The sequence below is a fragment of the Podarcis liolepis genome (assembly GCF_965112155.1).
Source record: "Podarcis liolepis genome assembly, chromosome: 17".
NCBI classification, from domain to species: domain Eukaryota; kingdom Metazoa; phylum Chordata; class Lepidosauria; order Squamata; family Lacertidae; genus Podarcis; species Podarcis liolepis.
The window spans coordinates 1,156,643-1,184,581 of NC_139571.1; the positions used below are offsets into that span (position 1 = coordinate 1,156,643).

The 27,939-nt window shown below is 51.9% G+C and overlaps 2 protein-coding genes across 3 annotated transcripts in view; one reads left to right on the top strand and one right to left on the bottom strand.

Annotated features, from left to right (window-relative positions):
• LOC310696721 (uncharacterized protein) overlaps positions 1 to 27,939 on the bottom strand; it is a 185,180-nt gene that overhangs the window by 54,693 nt on the left and 102,548 nt on the right. The gene's annotated exons all lie outside the window — the stretch shown is intronic.
• Positions 260 to 27,909, top strand: USP11 (ubiquitin specific peptidase 11). The gene is given in 23 exon segments (XM_083482436.1): positions 260 to 296; positions 299 to 354; positions 356 to 621; positions 5,614 to 5,723; positions 6,143 to 6,273; positions 8,331 to 8,448; positions 8,988 to 9,133; positions 10,117 to 10,178; positions 11,939 to 12,038; positions 12,899 to 13,072; positions 13,162 to 13,320; positions 14,323 to 14,547; positions 15,019 to 15,102; positions 15,279 to 15,373; positions 16,479 to 16,685; positions 18,490 to 18,587; positions 18,687 to 19,016; positions 19,907 to 19,977; positions 20,200 to 20,312; positions 21,100 to 21,249; positions 22,588 to 22,703; positions 25,455 to 25,543; positions 26,405 to 27,909. Coding segments are annotated over 23 exon segments (3,099 nt in total). The 5' UTR covers positions 260 to 274; the 3' UTR covers positions 26,582 to 27,909.

Sequence of the window (27,939 nt, forward strand, 5' to 3'; positions counted from 1 at the left end):
CAGTGGAAGACAGGAGTGCCTGGCGTGCTCTGGTCCAGGGGGTCACAAAGAGGCGAACACGACTAAACGACTAAACAGATGAGGACCTAAGGTTTGGAAAGGGGGGAAAAAAATCACACATGCCACTCTCAAGATGGCGTCTCTGTCCGCCCCGCACATTTACCAGCACCAAAGATGGTTGACTTCAGATGGGCTAGCGCAGGGAACATGCCCTCAACAAACATGGCAGCAAAAGCTTCCGCCCTGAGACGCGGGCCTGGTTTTGCGGAAGAGAATGCATCGCGTCCCCTTTACTTTCTCTCTGACGGCACCCGGCATACGGATAAAAAGAGGCCGCGTCCATTTTCGACTAGGGACGGGGCAGCCAGGAGGCCGGGCCCGAGTCCCCGCCCCGCTCGTCACGGAGGCCGCCCTCAAGATGGCCGCCCCGCCTCTCGGGCCGGCGGAAGCGGGGGGGCGTGGCGGCGAGAGCCGGGCGCCGCCTCGACGGGCTTCCGGGCGGGAGGCGGCGATGGCTGCGGAGCGGGGGCGGCCGGGGCTGGAGGCCCAGAGGCGGCAGGTGGAGGGCGAGGGGCCCGAGCAGCCCGGGAGGGAGCGCCCGCTGCGCGCCGGAGAGAAGTGGTGAGCGGGGCGGCGGAGGCTCCTCGCGAGGAGACCCCTCCGGGAACCGGGGTGGCGAGCTCCTTCCTGGGGGAATCCCCCGCCGGCTCCCGGGAGGCCTCCCTGCCTGGCGCGGGACGGGGCTGCCCGGCATTTCCTCCCCGGGAAGCTCGCGGGATTTGCTCCCTTCAGACGCGCTGCTTCGGCTCCCGGAGTCTCCGCTGGAAGCCAAAGCCTCCAGTTCTCCCGGAGCACATTTCTCGCACTGCTGACATGTTCACTTCCGGAATGAACATGCTGTTCCCCTTTTTTCTTTTGGGAGGGAATGGCTGCTCTGAATCAACTTGGCATCTTCTTGCGTTTGGTTGTTTAATTCATTTTCTTCTGTTCCTTCCTGTGTCTTGGGTAGACACTCCAACTACATCAGTGGATTTCGTGAATGCGACCCACTCTTCCTACATGGTTTTTTCCCTTTTTAAAAAAAGAATTCGTGGTTCTAAACTCTTTGCCAAAATATGTGTGCTTTGCTGTAGCATTCAAATATTTCTAAACAACTATGTGATTGAAAACCAGTCACCTCCCTCCCCCCCTTTGTTTTTTCTTGTGTAGCAGGGTTACTGAGGTGACCTTTTGGTGATCCCCACCCCAAGAAAAGGCTTCTGTGTCTGTGTCTGAGTCAGAAAGAATGTCAATAGGTACTTAGCATGGAGTTACTGTTGGAGAGAGCTGCTCCTGCCCCCCCCCCAGGACCACTGAGTTGTTGTTTTTAAGGGCTGCCTTAGTTTTGGAGGTGGGTGATCCCCCATAGACCTGCTGTGGGCTTGGTTCCAAAGCTTTCTTACCCCCCCCCCCGCCCTCTTAGTGGCTTCATCCAAGTGCAGTGAAGTTTCAGTTTCTCAGCTGCCCCCCCTACAAGGCCAGCCTCATTTGGTAGCAGCCCCTGTCTCTCTTGCATGAGCGCTTGGCGGTCTTCTGTATCCTTGTGTGGCTTTATCTTCTGTGGAATGAGTTTTAATTTCACTCTCGATAAACTGGCAAACTTCCTGTTTTTGTCACTGAACCTAGACTCCCTCTGTCAGCTACATCTACTTTTCTCCTAGATGGGGTTTAGAGAAATCTTACCTCTCCAACCTGTTTTGTGCCAACTAACATGCACTTGTGTCTCAGGGAAGACAGTTGGGGAACCACAGCCCCAGTAGTGAAACAAACCACCTCCATTGTCACAGAGCAGAAAGGCAGAGCTTCCTCGTTTCATTGCAGGATCTTTGGGTCCCTTCAAACTCTGCAGTTCCATGAGGTGCGTAGTCCGATCTCACGCTCCTTTACTTGGAAGCCAGTCATCCCACTGAGTTCAAAAGAGCTTGTTTCCTAGTAAATGTGTGCATAGGATTGCAGCGTAAATGAGATAAGTGTGGGACAAGTAAGTCAGTTCACATTGCATACCAACTTCAAGCTTCTGGTCCATTGGTTTTTGACCAGTGTGCTGTGGCACCCTGGGGTGACATGAGGAACATTCAGGGGAGCCCGGGGGGGGGGGCATCCTTTCATTAACTTGCAGCCCATATCTTCCTGCATTATTTTTCTCTCTGAGGAACATTCGGGGGGAGTCGACACCTTTAACTTGCAGCCCATTATCTTCCTGAAATAAAACAATGGCAAAAAAGTGGGGAAACATTTTTGCCTGACTGTTGATCTCCCCCTCCCTACACACAAACAAGAATCCTCCTCAACTTCAGTAATGATAACAGTTCCTTAGTTTTACACATTTGCTTGGGTTCTCATTGGCACTTGTATTCCCCCTTGCACGTGTCCAAAAGTGGCTCCAAAAAGGGGCAGGGCAGAACGGAGAAGTCCCCACTTAATGCACGTTCTGTAATGGAACCCCAGGGTAAGTGGCTTCCACAGGGGAGCTGCAGAAAGAATGTGGTTGGTCGAGGGAGCTGTGGACCCCACAAGGTTGAAAACCACTGTTCTAGTCCTTGTTTTTTAAAGCTCTCTACGCCTCTCCTGTGCCCTTCATTCTGCACAGGCTCCCCTGCTGTTTCTCCCCTCTGCTCCTGCTCACACAAGAAAGCTGCCGCAGTTACTGCTTGCACAGATCCAGTTTGGTCCCCCATTTAATTTCCTCCCCATGACTCACTAGTGGGAGGAGCCAGCCTTGCATGGCAGTGAATGAGTATCATGATCAATATGTAGCTCCCTGGGAAGCTGGTCAGACTCTCACGGGGGGGGGGGGGGAGACCTGCTTTCAACAAGCTGTTCTGCCCTTTCCTTCCTAAGATTTGTCCCACTGTGGTAGCCCTGAGGGATTCCCCAGCCACTGGTTTCCCCAGCCTGAGAAGAACTTAGAACTTTTCCTAGCATTAAAAATGTTTCCCAGCCAATTAATGGTCTTCATTGATCTTGAGTTAGAACTAATCTGGGCCTGAAATCGTGAGCAAAGGAAAGAGAGACCATATATTAGACTTGGCAGGCTTTCTAGCTACATAGAACTCTTTGCTGGGCTGATGTCTGTCTTAACTAAAAGGCATGCTTTCATTTCATGTGTTGCTTCTCCTTGCGGGCCAAAGCCTTGAGGAATTTCAAGGATGCTGGCTGTATCAGATGCTGTCGCTCCCAGGTTCTCAGTGGGACTGTGCCAGTGGATGCTGAGCCAGCGTAACACTTGCAAGCTGTGATCTGCCTTTGGGTTCCCCCTCCTCAGCCCTTCCCATTCCTCCTGGCCCCATAGAGCTTGCCTGGATGGAGGAACCACCCAGGGCTGAGTTCAGTCGGTGAGAGTGTGCCATTGGACGTAGGGAAGAGGAGAGGGGGGGTCTTCCCCTTACCCCACCTGCTTTCCTTAATGTCCAGAGACCCCTGCACAGTCACAAAAGGACGGAAGCTGAACATTCTGCACTTGAACTTACATTAATGTCTAAGGCAATATTACGAGGAAGGGGTCCAAACCTTGATGCTGCTGCTAGAACAAAGTTTCCTCCGTGAAAAGGGTGGAAACTTCGAGGTGGTCTGCTTACAACGCACCAAATATGTATTTAAGATTGTGCCGACCCCTTTTATGGCCCTGTGGTTTGTGTTGAGCCGCCAGAGATGTGACTGGAAGATCAGGCAGAGGCTCCGCTGCCGTCAGGTTGCTCCTTGCCATCGTGCGGCTGGTGTTAAGGTGACAGCCTGTTCCCTTCTGTGGACTTCTTAATATAGTGCCCCAGGGCAATAGGAGAGGGAACTGTTTTTCAGGATGGGACACATATTTCATGGTCTGAGCTGACCCTATGGTGGTATAAAGGGGTAATATAAAATCAACCACCTTGGGGGTGGAATGCAGGTTTTTCTGCCCATGGAAATCCAGGCTGTTGACAAAGAGGGAAGGAGATTAAGGGCAGGGATCTTGGTTTACTGCCAAGCAGAAAATTAAAACTGACTTTTGTAGACAATCCACATCTGCAAGTTGAATGCAAGAATAAATTATGCAAATAATTGAGGCTACGTGATTTAATCCATTTAATAGAAAGACTCTTACTTTGAACGTCCCAAGTATTTCTTATACATTGCACAATACTCTGCGTGTCTCAGGAGGAAGTCCTGCTGAGTTCAGTGGGGCTTATTCCCAGGTAGATGAGTGTTGGATTGCAGTCTAATTCATACACAGTGACCCTGCAAAATGGGATGAGGAAATGTGTGCCCTCCGGGTCTTGGCTGGGCTAAAATCCCAGTTTTTGCAGGGCATTGGCCATGCTGGTCAGTGTGATGGCAGCTGATGTCTGGAGGGACTGCCGTTGCCCTGCCCCTGGTGTGAGGAATGGTCATTTCTATCCAGTAGTTGCAAATTGTAGGATTGGAGTTGAGACTGAATGGCAGGGGCTTGCCTGGTAAATTCTTGGCTAACTTGATATTTGAACCAGGAGCAACTGGAAGGGGTTCTTTTATTCTGTGGGGCTGCAAGTGAGGGCCTTTCCTTCTAATGATGTGGCAATCCACAATTTAATAAGCAAAAGTTACCTTGTGTATTGGGACGCGGGTGGCGCTGTGGGTAAAACCTCAGTGCCTAGGGCTTGCCGATCGCATGGTCGGCGGTTCGAATCCCCGCGGCGGGGTAAGCTCCCGTCTTTCGGTCCCAGCTCCTGCCCACCTAGCAGTTTGAAAGCACCCCTAAGTGCAAGTAGATAAATAGGGACCGCTTTATAGCGGGAAGGTAAACGGTGTTTCCAAGTGCTGCGCTGGTGCTGGCTCGCCAGAGCAGCTTCGTCACTCTGGCCACGTGACCCGGAAGTGTCTCCGGACAGCGCTGGCCCCCGGCCTCTTAAGTGAGATGGGCGCACAACCCCAGAGTCGGACACGACTGGCCCGTACGGGCAGGGGTACCTTTACCTTGTGTATTCTTTCGCATTGCAACAAAGCACATAGATTGAAGTGTGGGTAATATGTATATATATATTTAAGTTAAGCCATAGTTTGGTTCAAGGTGTTTACTTAACTAAATATTTTTAGATGATGGGCCTAGAAATAACTTACGATTTCTTAGGCACACCTGTTTGCTTTCAGTCGAAGCTGTGACTGTGTTGCCCATCTTTACTGCCATAGTCTAGGGAAGTGGAGGAGAGGAGGACTTTGGATATTAGCAGACCTGGGTGAGCTGGTACTGGTTCTGTGACAGGAAGCTGCAAAGAGTGGTTGCAGCTGAAGGGAGCCATGACCTGCCTCCTCCTTATCTGAGCCTTTGGATGGTGTGATTGTTACCTTTTTAAAGCTTATCTCTGTGGTCAAGAGGACTAGAAATTTTCTATTTCAATCAAAATAGTGGAATTCTCAGTTGTCTGGACTGATAAGCTGCAAGCAGATGTATGCAGCATTTGGCACAGTTGCAAGGCCTTGGATTGAGACCTTAGCTTTCCTTGTGGAGGAGGCATCCTTCCTGACCCTGCTTGGGCTGGAGGATGGAGGGAGACTTGCCTGCTTATGTTTATGCTCACTGGTGTGGTTCTGGATTTGAACTTGCTGTTTCTTTGCCCACAGGTATTTGCTGGAGAATCATTGGTACAAACAGTGGAGAGCATACGTGGAATCTGGAGATCAAAACTCCATCTCTTTCCCTGGACGGATCAACAATGCTGAGCTCTTTGAAGGTACAGCTTCCTCTGTCCTATTATTTTATTTTGAGATTCTTTCCTTCTTCCCTTGACATACATTCCCAGGGCAGCACGGCTAGATGAAAACCAGCACTATGTCATTTTCACCCCCATCCTCCAAGGAGCCCAGAATGTCATTCATTTTATCCAGACAACAACCCTGTGGGGTAGAGTGGGCTAAGATGTAGCAACAGATCCAAAGATGCCCAGTCAGCTGTTCGCCTGGCTTTCCATCCCAGAGCTGCTCCTTGATGCAGTTGCATGGGAGGGGAAATGTGTTGGAAGTTGAGAAATAGCTTTCCCGTCTTACAGCAGGGAGTTCTGCTGATGAAGGTCCTGTGCCAGCCTTTCTCCTTCTCCACAGACAGACGGCCCTGTTGGATTTCAAGCCCTTTTCCTTCCTTCCATCCTCCCAGATACAGAGTCGTACCGGTTGAAGGATAGACTGGTGGAGCATGAGGAATACGTTCTGGTGCCAGAGGAGGTCTGGAACAAGCTGGTGACCTGGTATGGCCTTGAGCATGACCAGCCAGCCATTGAACGCAAGGTGAGAAGTTTGTAGCTTAGAGAGCATGGGCTGTTGAGGAATCTGTGCTCCTGATATTGGGATTCCTAGCTGCCATCACATCCCTGAGCAATTGGTTGTGTGTTGGATTCCTACAACGTCTGGGTGGCCACAGGTTGTCCCCCCCGCCCAGAGCTTCAGCACTGGCATATTCTGCTGTGACAAAGGGAGAGGAGGAGAGATGGAGCTTTTGAGAATGAGGTAGAGAATGGGGAGGAGGAGAGGCTCCCCCCCCCGCCCCATTCAAACCTGATGTGCATATTGTGTGTGAGAGAGGTTATCTCTCTAGAAGCCAGTTTCCGCCATACTGGCTGGGACGTCCCTTGGTTCTCAGTGGAGAGAGGGCTGCCCAAGAGTCTTGGTGGTTCAGCAACTGGCAGAGTCCCCCCGCCAAAGGTATCCCTGAGGTCAGCCTTTATTTCACCTGTGCAGCCAAGTGCTTTCCATTCACTCTTATGCAGAAAAGTCCCTGGAGACCCTCTTTGAGGTTAATGGACCCTCAGCCCTTGGAAACTGATGTCTGGCCCCCTCTGTCTGGCATCTCCACCCTTAGCTCAGGTTGCTCCCAACGCAGAAGCTCTCATTCTTTGCCCGCTTTCCAGCCATTGTAATGGCCAGCACTTGCCAGGATGTAATAACAGGCCATTTAGCTTAGGTTATAGACAGTGCTCTTTTTCTGGGGGGACGCAGGAGTATGCATACCCCTAAGCATTTTGTGAATCCAAGTTTGGCCTCATTGAGGGGCAGTATTTCAATATGAGTAGGAAAATGAGAAAAACCCTGAACATTTATTTAGAGGGGGGGAGCACTGGTTATAGAGTACAGTGGTACCTCGGGTTAAGAACTGAATTCGTTCTGGAGGTCCGTTCTTAACCTGAGGTTCCACTTTAGCTAATGGGGCCTCCCGCTGCCGCTGCACGATTTCTGTTCTCATCCTGAAGCAAAGTTCTTAACCTGAGACAATATTTCTGGATTAGCGGAGTCTGTAACCTGAAGCATCTGTAACCTGAGGCGTCTGTAACCCGAGGTACCACTGTACCAAGAGTGTGACAGGAATGTGAGGAGAGGCTGCAGGACTTTCTGTGTGAAACTCCTCTCCTCATGTCAGTGACAGCAGCTGTCTTGTGTGGAATAAGAAGAATTTTAACTGGAAGTGTGCTTTATCATTGATCCCCAGGGCCTGCAGCGGCTGTCCCCGGCACCCGGAAGGTCCCATGCCCTCCCCTTGCTGGAACTAGACCCAGAGGGAGCCTTTGGCCAGCTGGTGGCTTTTTGCAAACCTAACTCTGGCCCAGGGGCAAGGGCGTTTCCCGCACGCGGTGCTCATGTCACTTCTGGTGCTTTGCAGGTGCCCCAATGGGCGCCAAAAGGTTGGCAACCCCTGGGCAGCATAGGTTCCTTCGGCGTCCTTCATAAACGTTCTCTCAGAAATTTTTACCGCGTCCCTGCAATCTACGCCAGCGGCCCTGTTTTGCAGGGGGCGCTGAAAAGATTGGCGGGCCTGTTGGGGTCATGGCTGGAGAGAGACTAACTGGACACAGCCCCCTCTGGAGCCATTCCTGTTCTCTGGTGGAGCCCAGTATCCTAGCAAGTGCTCTGCTTGTTTCCTTTTGGTGCACAGTGGGCCCTCTCTCTCTCTCTCTCTCTCTCTCTCTCTCTCTCCGGACCTTAGCTCCCCTTGCTTTAAAGACTGCAGTCCTGTGCTTACCTCAGCTCAGATTGCGGGGCAGTATCACCTCTGAGCAAAAAGGCACATGGAGTTGGGCTGTGAAGTTTTATTGAGCTTTTAGCAGAAACTCCCTGCACAGTTTCAGTCTTTTGCCCCACAGCCATGAGAACTAGAAACTCACTGTGGAGACACGTGCTTTTCCTGTCGTAGAGTCCAACAGAACAACGTATTCCACATTGCTCAGAAATACTGATGTTCCGCAAGGATCCCTTGGTGTTGGCAGAGAAGAAATTGCTTCAGGTTTCCCCCACCCCCTTTAATGGTACACGGTCTCTTACTGACGGATGCAGTTCTGATTCTTCCTTCTCAGGTGGTGGATCTTTCCAGCATGCAGAAAGTGGAGGTTTACCTGGTGGAACTTTACCTTTGCCAGCACAGTGACATGGACAACCCTGTCACTGCCCAGTTTAGCCGAATGGACGTTATCGGTAAGGACCCAGATGGTGGAGACAAGACGGGCTGTGAGGAGAAGGAAGAAGGCCCAGGATTCTCACAGAGGGACCATTTCTCCTTTGGTCACGTACAGAGCTTTTCCCCCTAAAAAAATGTTTAGGGGTACACTCATTTTCACTCAAGAAAATCCATTTTGTGGTTCAAATTGGGAAAAATTAATACATTAAATTGGACAAAAGTACAAAGAACATGCATTACCTCATATTACACAGCTGACAGCTCACAGTAACTTCCACATTGCCGTGAGGCGCTAGATTCCAACTCCTGCTCCACACATTAAACGCTCGCTTCCCTCTGAGACTCAGGAAACACCATGACAGGAAATGAGGCTGCCATTGGGGGTGGCAACAGAATGGATGATTCACCGTGCTAGAGAAGAAACTAAAAAAAAATTTTTTTAGTTTCTTCTGTTAGATTCACAAAATGTTTAGGGGTATGTACCTCCAGAAAAAAGCACTGGTCACATATCTATTTTAAACACAAATAAATAAAACAACCTCTTTCCTTCACCTAGAAACGGTGCTGAAGGAAGCACGACGCCAGTTTTCTGTTCCAGCAGAGGCTGAGACAAGGTTGTGGGTGAAAAACTCAGACGACTCATGTGAGCGGCTACGGAACTTGCAGATGACGGTGTTGGATGCCTGCCTCAGTTCAGGGCAGGTAACGCTCCTACTGCCAGGGTCTGGGGCTACTTTGCGGGCAGAAGATCTCAGGATCCATCCCTGGCATGTCCATTCAAAGCAGGTGTGAGGAACCTCTGCCCAGATGTTGCTGAACCAGAACTGCCACCAGCCACTGCCAGGAGGGCCAAGAGGGATGGGCATTGCAGTTCAGCAAGATCTGGAGGGCCAACGGTTTTCCACACCTGAGTCCAAGGGTTTGAGTTGGCCTTGGAGAGCTATGGCCAGTTGGTCTAGTCTGCTCTGAGCTCACTGGTCAGCTTGGGCTAGAGGGAAAAATAGCCTGGTGGGATAGGAAGGATGGGTTCATGTCCTCTTGGGGTCCCCAGTGTGGAGCCTCTGTGTGAGGCTTTGACACCATCACGAGGAGCATTTGTATTTAATCTCACCCTTCAGAATCTCTAGCCAGCTCCCCTCCTGCACAAGCCACAGGCCGGCCTGACCTGGGCTTGGATCCTGGGTTGTCTTCCCCTCTACTACATTGGATGCTAATAAAGAACAGAGAAGTGTCCATCGCATAAGCTTGGTTTAAAACCAGCCCATACCCTCTTGCTGTTCCTGCCATTGAAAACCAACAACACAAAACTGGGAGGAGTGATGGAGGGAGGTGAGGCCGAGGGGGCAAAAAAAGAAGAATCAGTTGCCTTCAGACAGACACCTGCGCTAGCACCTCTCCCTCACTGCCCCATTTCCCTTTTTTTAAAACAAAGTGTGCTGGAGTTAGTTAAACAGTTTTAAAGTGTATATGAGTGCGTTGAGATGCTTTGCCACCAGTTGGCCTTTTCTGGGCCCATCTGTTTTGGACTGAAAGAATGGAGGCTTCTATTATGAGCCCCTCGGAGACGCTTGTCCAGATACACGGCAGTTAATCCAGCCCTTCCTTCCTTCCTTCCTTCCTTCCTTCCTTCCTTCCTTCCTTTGTCTCTCCTCCCCTCCCCCGGCTGGCACCTGCACTCCTGCCAGGTGGTGGTAATGGAGACCAGGAGTAAGGACGGCACTTGGCCCAGCTCTAGACCACATATCATGTGAGTACCTGCATGTGGTGTTTGCACAGCTCCAAAGTGGGGCACCTGGCTTTCCTCAACGCTTTCAGACTCTGCCTCCCTGCCTGAGAGGCTGCTGCGTCTCAGGAGCAGATTGAGCCTGAACTGTGGGAGGCTGCAGGTGCTGCTGTTCTCTGGCTGTTGTTTGTTCCAGCAGATAGTTGGGTGTCATGGATGTTGAGGAATGGTGGGAGGAGCCAGCTGGAGAGCCCCCAAGGGAAGAAGGCCAGAGATTTGTGGTGGGACGACAATGCGTGGTCAGAGGAAGAAGGCTGGGAAGAGGAGGTGGTGGAAGCTGAAGGGGTATAACAGGTCTTAGTGAACAGGGAGAGTCTGTGGCAGAGAGCAGTCCAGACTCGGAGGCAGAGCAGAGTCCAGCTGGTGAAGAATCCAGGGGGTCTCAAAATTTCTTCGTGTACACAACTACAGCAGCACCCTTGGTGTCTGCACAGAAATGGAAAGAGGGCACGACACCAACAAAGGAAGAATGGCAGATGAAATTGGCAGAATATACAGTAGTGCCCCGCAAGATGAATGCCTCGCTAGACGAAAAACTCGCTAGACGAAAGGGTTTTGCGTTTTTGCGTTGCTTCGCTAGACGAATTTCCCTATGGGCTTGCTTGCTTTGCCTCTTTGGAGGTCTTTAAGCAGAGGCTTGGCAGGGGGTTGGACTCGATGGCCCTTATGGTCTCTTCCAACTCTATGATTCTATGATTCTATAAGACGAAAACGTCTTGCGCTTTTTTTTAAAAGCCGCTTGAAGAGGCGCAGTTGCGACAGACCGTGCTTCACAAGACGAAAAACATCGCAAGATGAAAAGACTCGCGGAACGAATTCTTTTCGTCTTGGGAGGCACCACTGTATAGAAATAAGAGATCAGGATGAAAGAATTTTTAAGGAAGATTGGAAAAGATATTTGAAAAAAATATAAACATTAAAATGTTAACAGCATTAGAATAAATTCAGCAGTAAAAAATATATTGATACAAAATTGGAAAAATGAGAATGGGGGGGGGGGGTGGCGGCGGCGGAATAGAATATGTAAGAGCCGTTCGACAGTGGAATTTGCTGCCCAGGAGTGTGGTGGAGTCTCCTTTTTTGGAGGTCTTTAAGCAGAGGCTTGACAACCATATGTCAGGAGTGCTCTGATGGTGTTTCCTGCTTGGCAGGGGGTTGGACTCGATGGCCCTTGTGGTCTCTTCCAACTCTATGATTCTATTCTATGTAGTAGAAAAGAAAATGAACCACGGATGGGGGTGGGAGGGAAATCAACGATAAATGTATGTTTTGTATTTGGACTTAAAGTTATCTGTTTAAAGTTGTAAAAAAATGAAAATGATAAATAAGTAATAAAAAGGAACCTGGGGGGGGGTCTCCTCCTCCTGGTGCAGCCCCTCCCCCGGTGTCCCAGAACCAGAAGAGGCATGAAGAGCGTGGAGGAGAGGTTGGCTTCACGCTGGCACAGTTTCCAATTGCTTGGGGGAAACCTTGGAGAGGAGGGGGCTTAGGCAGCTGAGAGAGGTGGGGACCTTCTGTCTCAGTGTTGGCTTCATGCAGGCAAAACCTACTGGAGATGCGCCACTGTGCTCATTAGGCCTGACACTCCTGTGCCAAATGTGTTTTTGCAATTAAAGAGTTAACTGCAACTTGTGCTGTGTGATTCACTGTGGGCTGGCTCCTGACCCTGGGCCTCATCCTGCCGGCTGCCCTTCTTCACAGTCTCCCTCTCCCCCCCCCCCCAGGAAGAACTCCCTCGAGGACGAGGAACTCTATCAGGGCCAGCCTGGCGTCTGCGGTCTCACCAACTTAGGCAACACCTGTTTCATGAACTCTGCTTTGCAGGTAGGAGGCGCAGGCTGTGGCAGGTGCAGAGCTGAGAGCCAGGACAGCGTAGCTGGTTAAGTGGGTGGACTAGGGCCAGGGAGACCCGGGTTCAAATTTCCCACTCGACCGTGGCGCTCGCCAGGTGGTCTTGGAGCAGTCATTGTCTCTTTAACGCCTAACCCACCTCACTCCGGTTGCTGTGGGAATAAAGATGGAGGCTAGTGGGGAGAAGAGCAGCAGACTCTGCCTTGAGCTCCTTGTAGGACACGAGCACAGTAAATAAAAATGGAGGCTTGAGGGGGGGCTGTTGCTTGGAGGCTGAGCCCCTCGGCCAAAAGGAGGGTTTTGCTTGAGCTCTCTAGCAGGGTGCACTGTTGCAGTGGGGAGTAAAATAGCAAAACTTGCTGTCTGCTGGAAAGACTTGAAGCAGTTCTCCAGTTATTACTATTACCATTTATTAAATTTGTCTACTGCCCTACACCAGGAGATCTCCGATTAGGTGTTGGGTTAATGGGTGGGAACTAGATCCTCCTAAGGCAGAGAAGCCAAGTGGTCATCTTCTTTCTGCAGGTCCCCCCCCCCCCCGGACTGGTGAGCCGCTTAATATTGTGTCCTTACGTGTGCTCTCTGAGCTGCTTGAGGAGCCGCCAGGAAGCAAAGGGGCAAAGAACTGCCAGGATAAATATCCTGGCTTGGGGGAATGAGTCTTCTGTGCAGGTCTCAGTGCATACTTGGAAGTTTATTTTCACTCTTTTGTACCTAAAGACTTTCTTGGAATACACAAGCAGCTGAGGCTCTTAGGATATGCAAGACCTGTTCCATTCTGGAATTGCTGAGCTCCTCCTTCTATGGACTATGGTCCTCTTTCTCTCTCTCAGTGTCTCAGCAATGTGCCCCCTCTTACTGAGTATTTCCTCAACAACCGCTACCTGGACGAGTTGAACTTCAACAACCCCCTGGGCATGAAGGGTGAGATTGCAGAGGCCTACGCTGACCTCATCAAGCAGCAGTGGTCCGGCCACCACCGCTCCATCGTGCCTCGCATGTTCAAGGTGAGCTTCCTTTTCCTCGCCATTGCGCTTTCTCTTGCCATCTTCCTTGGGACTCAAGGCCACCCTCTTGGTGTTCCTCTTCCCTGCAGACCAAAGTGGGCCATTTTGCTTCCCAGTTCCTTGGCTACCAGCAGCACGACTCCCAGGAGCTGCTCTCCTTTCTGCTTGACGGGCTGCATGAGGACCTCAACCGGGTCAAGAAGAAAGAGTACATTGAGCTGAAGGATGCAGCAGGGAGGCCAGACGAGGTGAGCAGGAGGTACAGGGCCTGGCAGCGCTGGGGATCTCAACTCTGGGGCCCAGCCACTGTTGCGTTGTTTTTTTAAATGAATGCGGCACATTGGGAGTAAACCTGGGCAAACTCGCAACCTTCTCAGTTGTGATTTCCATGCTCTTTGTGTGTTGCTTCCATAGGAAGTTCAGTGATGTGCCGAGTCTTCTGTAGTCTTGATCCTCAGTGTAGCCTCACGGAGCAGGTCACTAGCTCCCTGTAACATGCGGTGGAAAACAGAGGTGCTGACTCGGCCAAAGCTTTTTCACTGGCGAATGATGGAATTTGGAGGATGTTTGAGGCAGTGCCCTGAGCAGGGATGGGGAGCCTGTGGTCCTTGAGATTTCTGGTGGACAGCAATTCCTGAGCCATTGACCACACGGACAGTGGCTGATGGGACTTGGGGGTCTGACAGTAACTGGAAGGCCGCAGGTCCCCTACTGCTGCCATAGAAGGTGGGATGCAGGAAATACTCTGTCATTGTATGTTCAATTCAGTTCATAATCTTAATGATTTTCTGGAGCCTTCTACCACTGTACAATATCTCAGGTGACAGCACATCCCACCTTCGCCTCCACAGCCGGCAAAGAGGAGCTTAGCTTTGCTCTTGGGCTTCCAAGCCTACCGAGAGGAGTGAGGCAGGAGGGAAGCTGGAGGAGAGCTCTGTCCTTGAGGGGGTTTGCAGGAGGTTTCTGTGCTTTGCAGGCAGCTCAGTGCTGTTTGTAAGGCAGCCTTCCTCCCTCTGGATGCTTGGCCTGCAATGACCACCCTGACCAGCACAGAGCTGTAGCCCCAAACCCCTGGAGGGCAGCAGTAGGACAAAGGTCTCGACTGCCAGCCTTGCGTCCTAGAAACTGATTTATCATCTAGGCTTGTGCCTGGGATTTGGGTGTATGTATTTTGGAACCCCTTGGCAGTGATGTGCCCCTTGCTAGAGGGAAGCCCTGTCCTTCCTTCAGCTCTTCCTTCTCCCTCCCAGGAAGTAGCGGAGGAAGCATGGCGGAACCACAAGCGCCGCAACCACTCCATCATTGTTGACATCTTCCACGGGCTCTTCAAGTCGACGCTGGTGTGCCCCGAATGTGGCAAGGTTTCAGTGACCTTTGATCCCTTCTGCTACCTCAGTGCTCCCCTGCCCATCAGCAAGGACCGGGTGATGGAGGTTTTCTTTGTGTCCATGGACCCCAGCAAGAAACCCGAACAGGTAAGCAACTAGTCAGGGAAGGTGCCTGGCAAGACGAGCAGGGCTTCTGCATGAACCAGGATTGAGTCGCTGGGATTTGCAGTAAGGACCAGAAAGCCAATGCCTTGCTTGCCTGCCTGGAGTCTGGTTCAATCCCCAGCACCTTCAGGTGGGGCTTCAAATGTCTCCTGTTTGCAACCCTGGAGAGCTGCTGGCAGTGCTGAGCTAGAGGGAACCATTGGTGTGATTTGGTACCCAGCAGTTTCCTGTATATACTCTTCCTGCCTGGGGACAATGAACAAGGGTGCACCACAGAGGCGGGGGCAGGACTTGCTCATATCTGGCCGTGAGCTGAAGGTCCCCAAGGAGACAGCGTGGGCTGGAGACAGGTCACCTCACAGCAACTTGTCTTGGGTTTGGGTTTCTGGCTTTGTTCCAGGCAGACTCTCAGCACTAAGTTGAACTGCCTTTTCCCCTTTCTTTTCTTTACAGCACAGACTGATTGTCCCAAAGGCCGGGAAAGTGCTAGATCTCTGCCACAGCCTCTCCAAGCATACAGAGGTGCCTGCTGAGCGGGTGAGTTTGGGGGCAGAGAGAAAAACATCTGGGTTTTCTAATCAGTAATTTTAGTGCGTATGTTAAGTAAACTGCTTAGAGATTTTGATTGAATCTGGTTAAATAAATAATCAGTAAAAGAGTTCCCTTAGTTCCTTCTTCCCTCTGTGGTGACTCGGTGTGTCTCTCTTTCTCAGATGATGGTGGCTGACGTGTTCAGTCACCGCTTCTACAAGATCTACCAGATGGAAGAATCCCTCAGCTGCATCCTGGACCGGGACGACATCTTCATGTGAGTGTGTGAGCAGGGGGGGTTGGAGTAGATCCACTGGAGAAGGAAGATGCCTAGGCATGCTAGGTCTGCAAGAAGGTGCAGCTAAAGAAGTGTGCATGCACACAAAAGCTTATACCCAGAACAAACTTAGTTGGTCTCTGAGGTGCTACTGGACAATTTTTTAATTTTTATTTATTTATTTTGACTGTGTCAGACCAACACGGCTACCTACCTGAATCTGCAAGAATGGGTTTGTCTTGGCTGCACCTGAAGACCAGCAGGGAGGGGCTCTCTTTGAGGAGGGGGGCATCTTTGCAGTACCTCTGTGGAACCTGATGTTGGCCAGAGTTGGAGAAATGGGCTCATGTGTACAAAGAGTGCCTTATGGAAGGCATCTAGGAGTTAGTGAGATAATTGAAACTGGCCCTAGAAATAGCATCTCTGGGCAGGGAGAGAAGTGGCTCTTTGTAGCATACAGCCAGCTACAGAACGCTGCAATGCCCCTGGGGTCCTTTCCAGCGCTGCAATTCTGTTATTCTTTCTGCCTGCTGCTGAAATGTATCTGGAGGCCTGGCGGTGCCTGCCCTCTGGATATTTATCAGCTTTCTTACCCACCCTTTACAGTAATGCCCCAAGGTGTGTTAGAACAATGAAATATACCACTGTAAAATGAAACAAAGCACAGTTACATAAACAAAGAACATAAAACAAGAAAAGTGTAGAAAGAAAAATAGTTCCATATATATATATATATACAATGCCAAAACAATTCTGTTTATAGAACTGGTTAAAAATAGCTCCAATGCAGACTCAGCCTGGGAGAAAGATCTCCACTTCAATAACAATTGCACCACACTCATTCATCTGGCTGGGTTTCCCCAGCCACTCTGGGCAGCTTACAGCATATCTAAAACACTTGTTGAAAGAGGGAGGTCTTGTAGGTGCCAAAAAGACAACGGAGGCGGCACCGGTCCAATATGTCAAGGGAGGGGGCAGGCGCCACCGCACTCAAAGCCTTACTCCAACTTCCTGGTAATATGCATGTCTCATCTTTTGGGGGAGGGCAAGGGGGGCATTGCTTGTTTCCCACCCCCTCTGGATCTTTGTCTCCTTCTCCCTCCAGATACGAGGTGTCTGTGTCCACACTGGAGGATCCGGCCACGGCAGATGCAGTGGTGCTCCCCGTGTACCTCCGCGAGCGCACCCAGGGCCGCGACTGCAGCAACACCTACTATGGGGTGGTTCTCTTTGGTCACCCGCTCCTGGTGTCTGTGCCCCGGGACCAGCTCTCCTGGGACTCGCTCTATCAGCTCTTGCTGCACCGGCTCTCGTGAGTTCCTGGCAGCAGCCTTGGCCCTCCAGTTCCTCCCAGACCGAGCGCCCTTCCTGCTTTTGCCTGCCTTGCTTGAAGAGGGTGAAGGGCCTTGCCCAGGGCCTGCCTTCTAGGCTCTGCCTGCAGCCCAAAGGCAGCGGGAGACTTAGAGCTTTGCATCAGGGAGGCCAGTAGTCTTCAACTTTTGTCTAGACCTGAGACCCACCCTTAGCCCAAACATATGTATTTGGGGACCTTGGGAATGTTTGTGTTGCGTTTTGTATGGTGCTGGTGCGGCTCACCTGTGGTCAGGGTGCTGTCCACTCCTGGATCCCAACTTTCAAGTTGAAGGCCAGAAGGTGAGATCCAGGTGGTTCAGTGTCCATCTCTTGATTTTACTCCATATTGGAGGGCCAGCAGCTTGTGTGTCTGAACAGTCTCTTGTTTCATAAACCTTGGAGGGGACATGGAACCCTTGGTTCGGGTGGCCTCATTCATGCTTGATGGTAGGCCTCAAAATGATGTTTCTGCGCATGGGTCAACCAGCCCTGGGTGACTTTCACAGACAAGATCACACAGTGAGCATTCAAGGCTGAGGATGCATTTGAACCCCAGTCCCCCATTGTCCCCTGCAAGTAATGGCTCCTTCCATCCCACAGGTTTGTGGGATGGGAATCTCCTTTCCGTACTCCGAGGTGCTTTCCCCTTGGGGCTGTACTGTTTCCTAGGAATTCCTTGCTGGGGTCTGCTCCCTTTCTGGTACTTTTCCATATCTGAAGCATATCTGCCTTCCCCTATGCTGTGCTTCCTCCTACCCCACCCCTTTTTTTCTTTACGTCCCTCAAGATCGACATCTTTGGCAGGGCACTTCCTGAACCGCTTCAGCCACACTTTGTGGTTTGTAGCACAGAATTCAGTAGAAACAAAGGAACATGGGGAACGGCCTTACCCTCAGCTGGACCACTGGTCTGTCTTGCTTGGTATTGTCAGCACTGGCTGGCAGCAGCTCTCCAGGGGTTCAGGCAGGGCTCTTTTCCCAGCCCTCCCTGGAGATGCCAGGGGTTGGATCTGGGGACGCTCCTGCATGACCCTAAAAACTGGTTTGGGTTCAGCAATCTAGGTTCTCTTCTTGTGTGCGAGAAGATATAAAAGTCCAGCTGGGTTGTTGGTTCCAGTTTGAGTTTGAACTCCCCATTCAGGCCCCTCAAAAGCAGGGAGGCCACTCCCTCTAGGTCTGCTGCTTGCAGGGGAGAGAAATCTTCACAGGGAGCTGTGGTTGCAGTTATGGCAGATGGAAGAACTGCCCTGGGGCCGGCAGGTGTGTTGTATTGGACTTGCCTGCCATCTCCCTGCAGCAGCCTTGGGCTTGCTGCTGCACTTGGCAGTGCAGGGCACCATAGTTGCGCCCCCTTGATCTCCAGATGCTCAGAGGGATATTCCTATTACCAAAAAGCGAGAAGTGTTCACTGCATGATCTGGGGCACTTTGCTCCCAAAGGGGAGATGTGGCCCATTCATGCTCAAACGCTCTGCTCTCTATTAAACCTAGTAAACCTTGGTTCATGCCTGAAGCAAAAACTTTACGGAATCTTCTTTTAACATTATTTTTCTGCAAAGTAGCTTTGCCCCTGCTCTCCCTCCATCCCTGTGCCTCTCCCAGTTGACAAACATGTGTCTCTTGCTTTCTTCACTCGAATCTTCATCCAGCAGCACCTTTCATTGTACAGTGCTGCCACAGGGGGGAGCTGTGGATCTTGCCCATGACAGTGCTTCCCCCTAGTGGCCAAGGGTGTGACTTGCTTCCTCTCCCCCCATTTTGGCAGCCGCTACGTGACACGACCAGACTCTGAGGAAGAGGAGGATCCGAGTGAGGAGGATGAGGAGGACCTCTACAACAAGAGGCCCAACGGGCTGAGCGAAGGTGAGGGGTTGGTGCGAGGGCAGAGTGTTGATGGGGGGGGGGCTGGCCAGGTTTTTAATTTGGCCGGTGCCTGTCCTTTCCTCTCCAAATGCACAACAGGGGAGGACGAGGAGGAGGAAGAGACGACGGCAGAAGGCTCCACGAGCCAGGAGCCCAGCTCGGAGGCAGAGGAAAACCCCTCGGACGCCTCTGTGGGGGAGGAAGGGGCTGGCGTGGAGGGGAGGCCCAGCCCCAGCCCAGCTCCTCAGCAGCCCCCTCAGTCCCCCCAGACACCCTCTTCCAGCCCCAGCCCCCCGACGGCCAACCAGGCCAAACGCAAATGCTGCCAGAAGCGCCGCAAGCTGCTCTTCACCCTCCAGGCCGTCAATTCCAACGGGACCAGTGACCGGACGGCTGCCCAGGACGAGGGCAGCACCGTCTCCTTCAACTGTGAGTCTTCCCTCTGGCTCCTGGTCCATGCAAGCTCCCAATATTGGGGGGCGGGAGAGTCTCTGGGATTCCCTTGCGGGTGTTGCAGCAACAGGTGGGGGTGGGGAGGCCCCTCTTCGGAGCCTTTCTCCCAGCCTGGCTGCACACGTGTCCATGGGCTATTCCAGCCCCCTTCTCTGACATTCTCAGGTTCACCTTTTTTGTTTAACGGCCTCCAGCTCAGATATGCAAACACTCATCTACTGGAATGTTGATTAAGGCTTGTGTCCCGGGTCAGTCCTAACCAGAGTAGACCCGTTGGCACGAATGAACACGACTCGCTTAGGTCCACTAATTTTGGTGGTCCTATCAGTTGCTGAAATTTGCAGGAGGGGAGAGTGCTGCTGCCCTCAGGTACTGCCTGGGGTCTCCCCCTGTGAGAACGGGATGCCAGACCAGGTGGGGCCTTGGCCTGATCTCTCAGGGCTCTTGTGCTCTTAAGGATACAGCCCTTGAGCCTGTTCTCACCTTTCCACCTTCTGGTCAGTGAGTGTCAAGGCTCTGTGTAGGGTCTTAATGGCTGCCTTGCTGGAGTAATTGCAGCCACCAGTGAAATGTGCCCTACGAAAGATTACCTGGAAGGGAAATGGCCCTTTGGCTAGAAACCCTTTTCTGCTCCAGTGGCAGAATTCCTCATTGTTTGGCCCCTTTCCTTCTGACGCCCTGCCCTCTGGATACTCCTGTAGGGGGTGGGACTGTAGTGGGTGTGGCAGTGCAACTGGAGAGCAGCAGGATTAGTTCTGTTCAGGGTCCTTCTAGCCTAGGGTTTCATGAATGTCTTCCCCCTGCACTGCCTTGAGAGATGCTCGGGGTTCCTGCCACTTTAACCACAGTTTCTCCCCTTGGCACAGCCCAACCGTACATTGCCATGGACTGGGACTCCAACATGAGGAAACGCTACTACAATGAGGCAGAGGCGGAGGTGAGGGCGAGGCATTTTCCTGCCCCCAGTCGTCCTCCTTTCTCTTTCCCTTGCCCTCCTCCAGCTCAGCCACAGGGACCTGGCAGACCTCCTGAGGGTTCTGGACTCCCAGTTCCTGCCAGCCTGGCTCTCAGGGACAACAAGGAAAAAACTGGAGGGTGATGGGTGCCCCCCTCCCCACTTCCGCTCACCTCTCCCCCCCCCCTGTGTGTTCACTGCCAGGGCTACATCAAGCACGACTGCATGGACTTCACGCCAAGGAAGAATCCAGTGAGGTTGCAGGAGTGCCTCGAACTCTTCACCACCGTGGAGACCCTGGAGGAGGAGAATCCCTGGTGAGAGCCTGGTGGGTCAGGTGGGGCTCTTGCTTCCAGAGGCAGAAAGGAAGGGAAGGAGCTACCGGTGGAGCAGAGTCGAATCCTGGAGGCAGCTGGGTTGGCAAAGCTGCAGCGCCTCAGATTCTCTTATGGCTGAAACTGTTGAGGCCTGGTATTGCTTGCTGTGCAGGTGGCCCCATTCGACTCTGGCCTGGTAGTGGCAGCCAAGGGGCCTTACAGCTGAAACCCTCTTGCCTAGCCTGACTGGAGAGCCTTCGGGGGATCTTGAGAAGGAGGGAGTCGTCCCCCCCCCATGCAATGTGACCCCGTGCACTTTTGTTATGTAAGAGGGGAAGACAACCCCCACCCCTCCGCGCACACAGGATGTGCATAGGTTTCATCATGGGCAACATGCCTTCATGTGCAGCGGGCATCAGTGGCAGAGTCTTCTGGTCCATCACAGCTGATGACATCAGACTTCCAGCCTTCTCACTTCAAAGAGATGATGAACCATGGGGCTGGTGGGTAAATATGCCAGTCTCTTTGCAGATCCTCCTGATGACCCTCTTTTTCACCTGGTGCTTGGCTAGGCATTTTTCAGTTTTCAGAATTGGTGTGTGTTGCAGGATTTTGGATGCCCTGCCCAAATCATTTTCACGTTTGTTCTCCTACCCCCAACCCAGATACCCGTCTCAGGATTCCTCCTTTGTCTCCTAAGATGGGTTGCCTGCTAGTCCTCATGCAAACACCTGTGGCTTTTCTGCTGTTCTGAGTGCTGTGCTCACCCCCAGCTCCTCTTGTGCAGGTACTGCCCCACCTGCAAGAAGCACCAGTTGGCCACCAAGAAGCTGGACTTGTGGTCGCTGCCAGAGATCCTGATCATCCACCTCAAGCGCTTTTCCTACACCAAGTTCTCCAGGGAGAAGCTGGACACCCTGGTGGAGTTCCCTGTCCAGTAAGCCACTTGGTCCAAATCATTGGACAATTTGTAGGGATGAGAAGAGACAGGGGGGCAGCTTATTTTGGGTGGCTCATGCCTCTGAAATCATTCCACTGGGGAGAAATCTTTCAGAGGAAACAGGCATGCTTGTTAAATTTTCAGGATTCCACGGGCCAAAGAGTTACCTCCTCCTTTTGAACCCAGTATCAATAAAGGTTTTTCAGAAGGCATGTTGACTTCCCACTGGAGCTGGCTTATGCAGCTTGCAGAGAGCAGTTCCCCAGTTCTGAAGATACCTGATAAAATGGAGCACATTTGCTTTTTTAAAAAATGACTTTCATGCAGGACTGGGGAACTTGTGGCCCTCCGGGCCCTGTGGGCTCTCAACACCCATCAGCCCAAGTCAGGGTGGCCCAAAGGTGGAGATGATGAGAGTCCAGAGTCCAGCATGGTCCCCTCCCCCATGTCTGACTTCAGGGCACCCAGAGGGCACTCCAGAATTGTGTGGTGCTTGGGAGCCTGAGCCAGCCTGGCATTTGTTTGTTCGTGGCATTCATAGATCCCTTGGTCACTAGCATGTCTAAGCATTCCTCCTGCACCAACCCAACTGGCAGAAGACATTTGTTCTTACTAGCGTGCTCGGAGGTCAGTCGTCTGCATTTTCCTGCTTTGCGGAAAGCAAAGGGTTTCTCTCCCATCACAACCTGCTGGGAAACAGAGGTTAGAAGTCACTTGTTGGCATCCGTCTGTCTCAAGAGACAATGGAGTGGGCAGTCAAACCACTGTGTTAGCAACACCAAAGTGACCCCTCCGGGGCGCACGCCTGGGCAGCCAGTGTGGAAGTTCTGGGTTGCCCAGAGACAAGACCTGCCCCCTTTTGGCCTCCAAAGGAAGCAGAACAATACATTTGTCCCTAGCTTGCCTGCAGGAGTTGCCGGGGGAAGGCGTTCAAGGTGCCCTTTGGCCATCTGCAGGACTCCACTCAAACATTTTGTGGGGTTTACTCCTTAGGCTTTTCTTCTCCCTCTTACTGAAAGCTAGCAACTTTCTATGGGCTGATTCACAAGACTGTCCTCAGCTGTCGGCAGGAAGTAACGGGCCTTACAGGGGCAGGGGGGGGGGGAGAGAGAATTTCTGAGTGGGTGTTTGTGTTTCAAGGTCTTCTTGAAAACACTTCAGGAAAGTGCAGCCTTAAACCCCAGAAGTTAGCATGATGCTTAGGAATATGCCTTGAGGGTGGCTGTGACTTTTGATGCCAGTGCTGGTTCTGCCCCAAAACTATGTGGAGGGTGTTGCTGAGGGGATCCCCCTCTGGCCCTAGAAAACAGCAGCATTATCGTCTCTATCCTGTAGGGATCTCGATTTCTCAGAGTTCGTCATCAAGCCACAGAAAGACACTGACCCCACACTGTACAAATATGACCTCATCGCCGTGTCGAACCACTACGGGGGTCTCCGAGATGGGCACTGTATGTATTATTTTGGGGCTGTATGTATTCCTTTTGTGTTGAAGGGAATGAATGCAAGGTGGGGAAAAGACACTTGGAGTTGAAATGAAATGCTTAACAGCAAAACTAGAGCCTGCTTTGTTGGGTAGCCGAAGACTTAGGACTTTGGTTCATTTATCCTTCCTACAAAGTGAAAGGACGCGGGTGGCGCTGTGGGTAAAAACTCAGTGCCTAGGACTTGCCGATCGTCAGGTCGGCGGTTCGAATCCCCGCGGCGGGGTGAGCTCCCGTCGTTCGTTCCCAGCTCCTGCCCACCTAGCAGTTTGAAAGCACCCCTAAGTGCAAGTAGATAAATAGGGACCGCTTTATAGCGGGAAGGTAAACGGCGTTTCCGTGTGCTGCGCTGGTGCTGGCTCGCCAGAGCAGCTTCGTCACGCTGGCCACGTGACCCGGAAGTGTCTTCAGACGGCGCTGGCCCCCGGCCTCTTAAGTGAGATGGGCGCACAACCCCAGAGTCGGACACGACTGGCCCGTACGGGCAGGGGTACCTTTACCTTTACAAAGTGAAAATGCACAACAGGTAAATCTGAGATCTAACGGGTGGCTTTCCAGTAATTCTGTCTGCGCAAGCATTTCAGCTTGCCAGATGGAACGATCCCTCCCCTCCTCCCCGTGTGCTGTTCTGGCGAGTTCTCTCAATTTCCACATGCCCCCAGAGCCAATTTCAGGGGGAGCTCAGAGAGGGGAGAGGGAAGGAAAGCCCCATTGTGGAAGTCCCTGGGCAGCGCTTCTGACCGGTGCTTATTAGGTGAATCCCACCCCATATTTTTGCATGTATAAGACAACCCCTATTTTTTTTTGAACCTCAAACTAAGAAATTAAGAATTTGCTCAGCTTTTGGGGGCAATTGCCCTCAAAGCTGTTGAGATAATTTTGACCGCAACCCCCATTCTCCTGGCGGTGGCACTGAAGGGACATTGTGCTTTACTGCTGGAGAACCTGAAGTCTCCCTAGGCAGCCGTTGGCACTCGGTTTCTTTCTCCAGGGCACACATGCCAAGCAAAGGAGTGGAGCGGGCCCCAGATGCACTTGCCTTTCAGTGCTCCAGTTGCTGCCCGTAACTTTGCGTGGTTTGCAGTGCAGCCCATGACCCGGCACATATGTGTGTGCATGTGAGAAAGGGCGGCATGTGTGGAAGCATTCTCTGGCGGCTGCGGGAAGATCAAGGAAATACCATATTTTTCCATGTATAAGATGACCCCCAATTTTTGACTAACAAAATTTAGCAAAAAACATCATCTTAAACACAGAAAAATACGGTAAACTGAATTTAAATCTATATTGTTATTATCACTATCTTGTAATACTTATATGATACCCTCTAGTTACAAAGAACCCCTCCCAGGGGTGGGGGGTTCACATCAAACAGTAGAATAATAAAATTCAGCATTAAAAACTGTACAAACCAACAGAGCAGAGAACATTTGCTGAGCCAGTAGAAGCAACTAAATGAAACCAGCATTGGTGACATGCTGTACAGATACAACAGAGCAGATGCTTTAATTAAATGAGACATGGGGTGAAACTCCATGGGGTGAGATTCCACCTAAACATTAGGAAGAACTTCCTGACAGTAAGAGCTGTTTGACAGTGGAATTTGCTGCCAAGGAGTGTGGTGGAGTCTCCTTCTTTGGAGGTCTTTAAGCAGAGGCTTGACAACCATATGTCAGGAGTGCTCTGATGGTGTTTCCTGCTTGGCAGGGGGTTGGACTCCATGGCCCTTGTGGTCTCTTCCAACTCTATGATTCTATGAACTCCTTGAGGAAGGGGGTAACCTCAGCTTGTTGTGACATCCGCAGTTTGTGTCAGTTCAATTAGTCTTAGCCATAGTTAGTGAAAACCAGCCAACTTCAAACCATGGTTTATGAAGCCAGTTTGTTTTCTGTAACCATAGTTATGATTAAGTTCAGTTTAGGACATCACACTGAACTCTGGCTAATTAGGACAGAAACTGAAGTGTCTTGCAGCTCCCCTGCCAAAAACACAAGCCCACGGCCTGCTGTGGCCTATCAGGATGCTAAACCATTCTTTAGCACTGCAGGTGAATGTGGCCTGTGTGCCTGTGCGAGAGCTATTTCTTTTTGGGGGAACAAAACAGTAAGGAACAGAACTGACCATGAGAACAGTCTAGAAAGGAACAATTCATTGTTGCAGAATTTCACATGGGGACTAAACAGCTGCTATTAGAAAAGGCTAAGTGCAAACAAATGTTGGCTATTGGTAGATGAAAGAGGGGCGGGTAGGAAGTGGTGTCCCTGAGGGGAGGGGCAAAGCTCAGTGCGGAATGAAAATCCCTTCTCCAACTGTTAAGACCTCACCAGCCCTTTTGTAGTTTCAGAGATATTAGTGGACACTAGTTCAGCTTAGAACTTGCTCGGTTCCGCTTTAAATGTAAACTGAGGCCCTTCTGATAGATGCCTCAGCTAGCGGCAGGATTCATGCAGCAGAGGAGCAGTGCAGGTAGCCCACCCCGCAGATTCCCTCCCCAGAGGACTGGGTGTGCCACGCAAAATGCTGTTTGTGCAGAAGCTCCAGCTGGCCCGATTCTTTTCTCTTCAAATGGGAGGAAGGTTCCACAAATGGAGGAGAGGACCAAAGTGCTTAGGTAGTGGCTGACAGGTGATGTGATTGTGAAGCACCTGAAGGGGCACAATGGGTGTCAGAAGGCAAAGCAGCACTTTGGTGAGTCTGACTGGTCTTTGTGCCCTCTAGACACGACTTTTGCCCGGAACAAAGACAGCGGAACGTGGTTCTACTTTGATGACAGCAGTGTCTCTGCAGTTTCCAAAGTCCAGATTGAGGTGAGTCAGGCAGGGCAGCCCTGGAGGGGCTCAGCTTCTTGGCACTTGCTGGCAGCTGTCTTGGATGGCAATGCCATCCCACCCTCTTGGCTGGCAGGCTGGCAAAATCTCCCTCTCGATGGCCTGTGCATCGCTTTACAACAACACCTCCATCGCATCTCAGCAAGGCATGTCTCTAAGCAGACTGGGCTTTTCATTTGCAAGGAAGAAGCAGAACTTGGTTGTCCTCCAGTCTCTTTTCTCAAGCAGACTGATACTTATCCCTTTTTCCTGCTTCAGAAGCCCCCTGGTGTTATCCTGAACAAGTTGAGGGGTGCAGTGGGGGCAGGAAGGAGGTCTTGGCACCGCGGTCTGTCTGGACTAAGAATGGAGGGTCAGGAACTTGACTCTCTCACGTTGGCACTCTGCCCTTCCTCCAGTGAGCTCAGGGTAGCAGTTATGCAGCCCTCAAGCAATGGATCTCGAGATCTGACTGCTCTCCTTCCCCCCTCCAACCCAACAATATCCTCACAACTCTGAGAATGACTTGCTCTATCAGCTTCATGGCCTGGAGATGGGGGGCAAGGAGAACTCAAACACAACCCCCCCCCCTTCTTGGTTATGTGATCTACTCTACCCCATTGATTCTTTGTTAACTGAGTTTCCTGTAGTGCAAGTTGCTTTGATCCTCTTTGAAGAAGCGGCAGAGGACATTTTAACTCAACGGTATGGACCTTTGCATGTCCCCTGACTCTCCCTCGCCCCATCCTGTGCCACTTGAACTCCCCTGTGACCCCCCTTCCCCTGATCTGCATCTCAGGCTCCCAAGCATCTCTTTTGCCCTCACCTGCTGCCTCTTGTGCTTCTTTTCTCCCCCAACAGTCCAAAGCTGCCTATGTGCTCTTCTACCAGCGCCAGGACAAGATCCGGCACCCTGTCCTCCTTGCTGCGCCGAGTGCCGCAGGTTCCAGAGACCAGGACGGCGGTTGTGGCGGCGGGGCCTGCTGCGAGACCCACCCCAGAGAGCAAGCCAGTAGGGACTTTATGGATGTGGACTGACCTTGACCCCCACCCTCCCTCCTCCATCTGCAGCCGGCAGGGCGGCTGCATGCCCTGCCTCTTCCCTTCCTCAGACTGAAGCCAGCAGTGGATTCTCCAAGGGCAGCAGCTCTTTACTCAGGCTATGGAATAGGGGGGAGGGGGAATGGATCCCCTCTGCTGTGCCCCCAAAGCACAGGGCCCTTTGCTTTGCACATAGTTCCCCTGCTCTGAAGGGGGTGTTTTGGGTGTGTGTGTGTGTGTGTGTGTGTGTGTGTGTGTGTGTCTCCTGCCCCCTTGACAGGGCCACTGTCTTGCACCAGCATTTTTATAAGATGCGAAGGGGGAGGGGGGAAGTGTCCCTCTTCTCCATCTCACATGGGGGAGGGGATGTGTGCATCGTTCGTGTGATCCCTTGTGGGTGCTGCCCCCTCCCCTTTTACTCTCTAGCATCAGGGGGAGTTGCCCTTATTCTGCTGCTCCTGGTTTTAGGGCCTCTGCTCTAGACAGCCCTGCAGGACTTTGCAAAGGTATTCAAACCCCGCTGTGGTTCTGCAGCCGGTTGGGACACTTCCCCCACCCCAAAAAACCCCTCCCATTGGTCACTGGCTGGATAAACAGACCCTTGTTTTCTCCCCCCTCACCTCCCAAGTGCCTCCTCTTCCCCTCAACGAGAGCAATAATTCCAGCCATTGCCCCACCGCCGTCTTCCTCTCACAGCCAACAGCTCTCCTTGACCTGCATTTCATGGACCTCCTTCTCTGACAGCCGGCTGCTTCCAAAGCCCCTCTCTAGCTACAGGGGTGGTGGTTGAGCTGCTGAGCCGAGGTGCTGCTTCAGAGTCTAGCAGCAAAGCCTGTGGCAAGGCCACGGAGGGGTTTGGGGCCTGCACCGTGTCACAGCTGCTGCTGCTGCTGCTGCTGCTGCTGCCACCACACACCCACTCCGGCAGAGGAGGAGTGTCTCCAACACCCGCCGCCACCAGCACTGAATGCCCCCTTCCTTCTCTGCCCTGGCACCTCGGGTGTTGCGCCTGCCCTGGGCGCAGAGAAGTGCATGGAAGTTCTCTCCCCTCTGCCGAGTGTCTCTGGTGCCACTGCTGCTGCTTCCAGGCTCAGGGATTGCACTGGCTTGTAAATAGGTTTCTGTGTGCAATGTTTGGGGAGAGCAGGGACAGGACACCCGCGGAGGCAGAAGCACATCGGGTATTTTCTTAAGGAGTTTGGGAAGAATATTCCTTCACTTGACTCTGGGGGCTTCTTTCTTTTCTTTTGAAGGTGTGTTTTTTCCCCAGAAGAAAATATTTTTGGCATGTGGCAAAACTTGTACATAAAGTAACTTCTTTCAAATGGCATGTGGCCTCCTTTTGCCCCCATTTC